At 42.3% G+C, this 7911-nt stretch overlaps 1 protein-coding gene across 1 annotated transcript; it reads right to left on the bottom strand.

Moving 5' to 3' along the window:
• Window positions 1-1125: 1125 nt before the first annotated feature.
• On the bottom strand, window positions 1126-4687 carry LOC130716276 (uncharacterized). The gene is made up of 4 exons (XM_057566490.1): window positions 4210-4687; window positions 3017-4111; window positions 2598-2975; window positions 1126-2450 (listed from the first exon to the last, which is right to left on the bottom strand). The coding sequence occupies exons 1-4, from the start codon at window positions 4685-4687 to the stop codon at window positions 1126-1128; spliced, it is 3276 nt and encodes a 1091-aa protein (XP_057422473.1).
• Between the last annotated feature and the right edge of the window lie 3224 nt (window positions 4688-7911).

Below are 7911 nucleotides of genomic sequence, written 5' to 3'. Positions count from 1 at the left end.
TATTATTTATTGACAAATTCAAACAAATAAATAGTACTACTCTATTTGTCCTTAATTATAAACTAACGTTGAGACATATGATGTGTCACTAAATTAATATATAAGTTAACTATGTAAAAGCTACTATTTTTTTCCATATTTATTCTTACATTTAATACTTTTTCAATTTCAAAAACTCACTTTTAAGTAGTTCCATTGACTGAGGGTCAATGTTCATTTGCTTCATACCTAGCTTTGTGGAAATAATACACTCCCGGACAAGCACGTAAGCTTTTCGTGCGAATTTACACTCCAGATATTTTATTCTTTATTGACAAATTCAAACAAATGAATAGTACTCTATTTGTCCCTAATTATAAACTAACATTGAAACATATGATGTGTCATTAAATTAATATAAGTTAATTATGTAAAAGCTACTATTTATTTTCCATATTTGTTCTTACATTTATTACTTTTTCAATTTCAAAAACTCACTTTTAAATATGGGTAAATATAAAAGATTGTATCATTTTTAAAAAACCAATGCATTAATTAATGCTTTCTTAATAAGAGTGATTTTTTCTTTTCAAAAAAAAATTAAGAATAATTTTTACAACTTTAACTTATAATTAGGGACGGAGTTAGTAATTTCATTCGTCTGATTTTTTTAATCTTAAACCAGGTCCAATTTTGTTTTTATTTTATACGCCAATATCACCACCAGCGGGTCCAAATTATCCCCAAAATCCACTACATTATTGGGTAAAGTAGGTCAAATTTGTAAGTCCATGTCCTATTTCTATACATTATATTTTAAAGAATTTAATGGATATATAATGATAGTATAAAAGAGTTTTACACAGTGGTCTAATTTTTTTTAGGGATACACAGTCGTTTAATTAGAATTTGACAATTTATCATTTTATAATTAAATTTCAATTTAAAATAAAAAGAAATGTTAAATCCTTCAAACAATATCTTTGAATCTCCGTCTGACTTTCTGATCTGTACACGTAGCAGTACATTATTATAGGCGACTCACTAGTTAATTGCTAACTTTTTGAACTTTTTTCAATTTTCATATTTACCCTCTTTAGTTTTTTACTGCTTTTTTTTTGGTACAATGCATAAAAAGAAAAAGAGCTAAGGTCTCACGGAGGAGACTCCCAAGGCATCGGCCAACACTAGAAAATTCATGCCCACCAAGGGGTGCTCAATAACTACTAAAGGCAAATCCTGCTCCGCTCCATGCTTCGCCAAGAAGTCTGCACAAGCATTTCCTTCCCTAAGCGTGTGGTATAAGGCCACCTGCCAAGGGCGATTGAGAAGATCCTTAATATCCCAAATGAGAGAGGCAAAAGCGTGCCTCAAAGGAGGACCAGAGGATTCCAACTTAACAGCATCAAGGGAGTCAGATTGGCATTCCACTGCGCGCACACCACGGTCCCAAGCCAAAGTTAACTCATGAAATATGGCTAGTAACTCAAGATGCAAAATTGTTGGGTCATTGAAGAACTCGTAGAAACCCCCGTGCCATTGGCCAAAGCCACTACGGAAGCAACCTCCAAACCCACCCTTGCACGGATCACCCCTCACGCTCCCATCTACGTTGATCACCAAGCAGTTAGGGTCACGAGGTTGCCAACGAACCAGATGCGGGGAGGATGAAGAACCACTCTCGGAGTTAGCAATCCAACGGCTAATCTCGTCACCCATGACAGCAATATGAGAACCCAAAAACTGATCATTCAAGGTGAGATTCTCCATGCAGAACGCGTTTCTGGCGCGCCAAATCCACCAAAGAGTAGCTACTGCCATAGAGCTTGATCCATACATCAAATCACGCAGCCACCTTTGGCAGTCCATGTTGTAGAATCTTGTATCAGAGGTATCAAAACCCATCAAAATCCAGACCCTCCAAGCTGCGGGACAATCCCGGAGGCAATGAAGCACAGTCTCCTCCCCACCATTGCAGCGAACACACGCAGCAGAGGAGGCCATACCACGCTTGAACCTCCAAAAGTTAGTGGGAAGCGCATCCTGCAAAGCCAACCAGATGAGCATCATGCACTTTAAGGGGATCTTCAACCTCCAAATCCAACTCCAACTCGAGTGGGTACCAGGAAGAACACCATCGACGGCCATCCGCTGGCTAATGATCCAATTGTACCCCGTCGACGTCGAATACTCGCCACTAACATGACCTGTCCATCTAATCCCATCAGGAACATGGGAGTTAACACGGGCAGGGAACATATTAACCCTGGCAGTAAGGTCATCTGGAAGCACCGTCCACAATCGATCCAACCTCCACCTATCTCCATCCCAAACATCTTTTATTCGAGCCTCCGTGTCATGGTAATTAACGAACTGCACTAGCTGGCCCAAAGGTTGGGTTGTGCACCACGATGAAAACCAGAAAGAGGATAACTCGTCACCAATCTTGAACTCAAACCCTAGCTTCAAAACTGCAATTGTTTTCTGAAACGCTCTCTAAATTGGAGAACCCAGCTGCACCTCCGCCCCAAGGAAAGAATTAGATGGAAAATAATTAGCTTTGAGAATATGGACCCAAGGTTTGTCCTCCTCACTCAGAATCTGCCAAACATGTTTACCCAGCAATGCGATGTTGTGACCTCTAGCTTTTTGAAGTCCCAGGCCTCCAAAACGTTTAGGAAGAGCAACTTTATCCCAGCCGACCAAGTTAATACCTCTACCATCTCTGTTCTTCCACACAAAGTTTTTAATTACCGAATCTAGTTTGTCACACACACGTTGAGGCACCCAAACTTGACTCATGCAGTAGGATGACATCGCGGAAATAACTGATTGAGCTAGAGTGAGCCTCCCAGCTTTGTTGAGGAGCTTGCACTTCCAATCCGCCAAGCGAGAATTAATTCGATCAAAGATGAAATTAAAATCCTCCTTTGTAACCCGTTTCTGGAAGATAGGAAATCCCAGGTATCTACCAATGTCCACAGTAAATTGAAAACCTGCAATATTAGCAATACTAGCTTTTTTTGGTTAAAAATACCTGAGTACGCTAGAATTTTAGACTTAGCCTCATTCACCTTCAAACCAGAAGCTTTACAAAAATTATCCAACATTTCCTTTAAAAGTTTCACCTGACTCTCCTTGTCTTTAATGAAGAGAAGCACATCATCCGCGAAAAATAGGTGGGATAAGTCTGGACCATTCCGCACCGTACAAACAGGATCCCATCTTCCATCCATCACAGTAGTAGAGATGGCGGAACTAAATCTTTCCATGCAAAGCACAAACAGGTACGGGGAAAGAGGATCACCTTGTCTCAAGCCTCTCTTCGCAGAAAAGGATTGTAGCCTCTCACCATTCCACAAGATAGAGAGTTGAGAGGCTGTCACACAAAACATAATAAGTCTAACACACGTCGGTGGGAACCCGGAGGCTACCAACGTTTCCTCTAAAAAGGACCAATTCACCCGGTCATAAGCCTTCTCAAGATCCAACTTAAAGACTAGGTTTCCACTCTTCCTACGGGCTTTCTGCTGATAATACACAATCTCCTGAAGAGCTATTGCATTATCACTTGTACATCTACCCGGGATGAAGCTGCTCTGATTGGGGCTAATGATCTCATTCAAGCAAGGTCTAATTCTGTTGACCAGAATTTTAGTTATCAGTTTGTAAATCACGTTACACAAACTGATAGGTCTAAAATCTTTAAAGGAGAGGGGGCAATCAATCTTTGGAATTAGCACAATAAGAGTTTCACCAAGGGCAGGGTCAAACTGTTGTGTCTCAAACACATTCCTGATGCATTGGAAGACTTTATCACCAACCACATCCCAATAGGTTTTATAGAAAACCGCATGAAAGCCATCCGGCCCAGGAGCCTTAAAGGAACCTATATGCTGCAGAGCCATGAAAACTTCTTCCTTAGTTACCTCCCGCACAAGATTCAACACATGTTGCTCCGGGATAGTAGGCAGATTGGGGGTGATCAAACAAGAAGTATCAACATTCATAGAATCTGCAAACAAAGCTTTAAAGTACTCAATAGCACCTGTCTGAAGCGCATCAGCATCATCACACCAAGCACCATTTGGTAAATTTAGCCCCACGATTCTATTCCTCTTCCGGCGAATGACTGAGCATGGAAATAGGCCGTGTTTCTATCACCATATTTAACCCATTTCTCCCTCGACTTCTAGTACCAAAGAATCTCCTCTTGGGCAAGGATTTCACTATGCTCCTTCCTCAAAGCATCTAACCGATTGAGGAGAGCAATAGAATCAACCGTTTCAAGCCTATGCTGGAGGGAGGCCATACAATTCTCCACATGTCTCTTTCTGCGGAATATGTTCCCAAAAGTTCTCCTATTGAAATCCAAAGAATCCACTCTCACCTCATGAAGGGATTCTGGAATGGTCGGGCCACCTTTAAGCCAAGCATCATGAACCACCTCTTTGTATAAAGGGTGTCTAGTCCACGCTGCTTCGAAACGAAAGGGTCTTCCACCCCTATTCTCCATTTTCTTGCCGCACCTCAACAAGATCGCACTGTGATCCGAATGCAGTCTAGGGAGGACTTCAGCGCCCCCTTCCAGAAACGCCAAACGCCATGCCAAGGAGGCCAACGCTCTATCCAACCGCTTGTGCACAGGAAGCCGCCCTTGACAATTTCTGAACCACGTATAGCTCATACCAACAGCCCCGATATCCATCAAGTTACACACATTTAAGTTCTCCTAGAAGATCCTTGCCCTAGAAGGGGAAAAAACACCTCCCCGTTGTTCGCAATCAGCAAGGGTATGTCTCCCACGAGAACCCAAGGGTGGGTAATGACCACGGACAGACCCCGAAGGTGATCCCAGAGGAAGGTCCTATTCACCGGAATTGGGCTTGCGTACACGCCTGAACAAACCCAATGAACATTGCGCCTAGATATGTCCAAGGTGATGACCTGAGCATGGGAGCACATTACACTAATGTCGCTCACAACATCATTTCTGGCTAGCGCCTAAATGCCACCTGCATGGCCTTGCGCCTCCTCTATGCCCACTGGAGTGTATCCCAATTTCACCCAAAAATTTTGAAGACGATTAAACGGAACATGAGTTTCCAGAATAAAGCAAACTTCTGGATTATGCTTTCTCAGCAACTCCTTCATATGTCTTTTGCACACTGCATTCGCTGCACCCCGAACATTCCAAGATAGGACAGAAAAATCCGGTTGTACAATCATTAAAACAAATTTAAAGAAGAAGTGCCCTGGCATACGTAGTATCACGTCTCTGCGGCTGCCAAGACAGTGTCTTGGTTCAAACTCACACCCTCAGGTTGATTCTCCTGTTGAAAATTCATCTCATCATCCTCATCTCGTTCGCGGTCTGGTGGTCTTGTACCATGTTCAGTTCCATTCTGAGCCTTGGCCTTGAAGGCAATGTTATCAAAATCTCTGGACATGAAGTGAGAGTCATCAGCATGCAGCAATTGTGAGGCCCCTTTTGCTGCGCGCAATTGGTTACGCACCCTCTCTCCAGTATCCTTTTCCCCATTTGTCACATCACAAGTAGACCCCACATGGAAATTAGGAATTTGTCTCATTAGCTTTGTATTCAAAGCTTTCACATTCTCCTTCTCTAGTCTGGTGGGCCCTTGCTTCCTTTTTTTAATCCAGACTTTTTCTCCAAAAGATTTTTCTAGCTGGTGGTCCCCCCATTAGGCACATGTGTTTGGCCATTAAACTCCCTTTCCCCACATGCACGTGAGTCATCACACACGGCCTTCCCTTTGACATTCTTTGGCAGCGTTGACTGTCCTTTAAAATCTGATTTCCCGTGGGCCCTTGGTTTTGTAACTCCCACACCTTTTGAATTATCTCTCTCCACACTCATAGGAATTTGCTGGTTTCTAGGATTCCGTTTTTTTTTTGTAACCACCATCCAATCCCCAAGTATCTCCACCTCCTCCTCCTGCGTGCTTTTGGGATTTTCCATCACAATAGCATTATTGCTCATTAAATTCCCTGGTAACGTCTCCTAAGATCTCGCGCTCATGATTGCGTCTGTTATGGCATCCACCGACATCCCCACCTGGCTACCCGCCTCCATGGTTGAAAGCTTGCTCACGCTTTGCTCCTGCTGCTGCGGCGGCGGCCCCTCCGTCGATGGTGGCAGAGCACCGATCCCTGTCGTGCATTCCCTGGCCCTGTGTCCATAGCAGCCACAGTTAGTGCAAATGATGTGTAGCCCCTCATACACTATCTTGTGCCAAAACCCCTCAATGCAAACCTTGCTAATCACAAGCTTTGTCAAGTCGAGTTCAACACAAATCCATGCGAATTATCCCCGTTCAGCCCTCAACGTATTGCTATCAACTCGAATCGCCTTCCCCACTGCCGAGGCCACACCCAACAAGAAACTCTCATCATAGAACACCACATTGAGACCAGGGATGAGCCCTGGATTTGGCACCCCAGGGCTTAGAAATGCCACCTCACTTAAGTGTGGGAAAATACCATAATGTCCCTGCGTGTTTATTTTCGGAACAACAATATCCGTAGGCCTTCGGATTCAGGTATTCCTAAATGATTCGGAAGGAACAGTTCCGAATACTGTTAGTATTAAAACAAAACACGGTCAATCCCATTTCATTCCGAAACCTTACATTCCGAAACCCTTCTTTGTCTCTCATTTCCGAAGCTCTCACGATTTTCCCCCTCCAAACCTTTATCATCTTCGTCAACTGGAACGGGCTCCTGGAACGGTGCTCCGGTAGAGGTAAGCCTTCATCTTCTTCATCATCTAGTTGTTGTATTCAATTCAATTCGTATGTTAGGGTTTGGAATTCGAATAGTTTGGTGCGGTTTGGGGATGAGGTTGTTATTTGGGGTTTTAGGGATTTGGGGATTGTGGGGTGCGGTTTGGTTTAGGGTTTAGGGATTTATGCTGCTGAGATACCATTGTGGGGTGCGGTTTGCTTTAACTCTCAGGGATTGTGGGGTGTGGGGTGCGATTTGGTTTAACTGCTATGATGAGGAAGAAATTTTGTGGATTTTGGGGTGCCATGAGCAGTCTTGGGTTTGGTATGCTTGTTACATACATGAAACTCCAACATAGCAGTGAATATAGATAGTTTATAACTGAAGTTACATGAAACTGCTGTTACATTCAATGTTATTTTTTAGTCAATGATTCATGCTTATTGATCTAATATAGATAGTTTATAACTGAAGTATGAAGATCATTCCAACATAGCAGTGAATACACTCATTGACTTTGTTTCTGTATACCTGTCAATTGAACCAAGTTATTCTTTTCTTCCAATAACTTGGTTAGCATTAATGCATTCTTTTGCTGCTGCTCTGGCCCCTGATATTAGAAAATATGCATTTGAACCTGAAGCTTTCATGGAAGAAAAGATTTCCTGCTGCTCTGCCAACTGCTATAATTAGAACCTGAAGCTTTGTATTATTAGATTTCCTTTTAAACTAAAACTCTTTCTTTTATAATGACAATATACAAATGTTAGGGACTTATGAGATAAGGTGAAGGCAACATTACACATGCACAGAAGATATGAATGAAAGAATCTTTTTTGAACTGTCCCTCACTGTTTCCAGAACAGGAAGAACAGAGGATGAAATGCATAGAAGATAGAACCCCTGGATTTTAGAGAGATTGAGCCCTCTCCCTACTCACTACTAATTTCCTAACTTTTCCCTCTTCCTCTGGATAACAACCCAGTTAGTTACAAACTTACAACTGACAGTGTTAAAACTAAAAATTAACTTCCTTAACCTCCACAAAATTCATTTCTTTTTCATCTAGTGTTCCAGTTCTGATTTTGGATCCTTCTTTGCAAAAGCTATCTATGTAATTGCTTCTCTCACCGGTTCCATCTTTAACAACCTCTAACTACTCTAACAGTCCCAAATTAAGATTCC

This window comes from Lotus japonicus, chromosome 1 (assembly GCF_012489685.1).
Source record: "Lotus japonicus ecotype B-129 chromosome 1, LjGifu_v1.2".
NCBI classification, from domain to species: domain Eukaryota; kingdom Viridiplantae; phylum Streptophyta; class Magnoliopsida; order Fabales; family Fabaceae; genus Lotus; species Lotus japonicus.
Note: the sequence above shows the minus strand (reverse complement) of the source record. Positions and strands in the feature narration are given on the sequence as shown.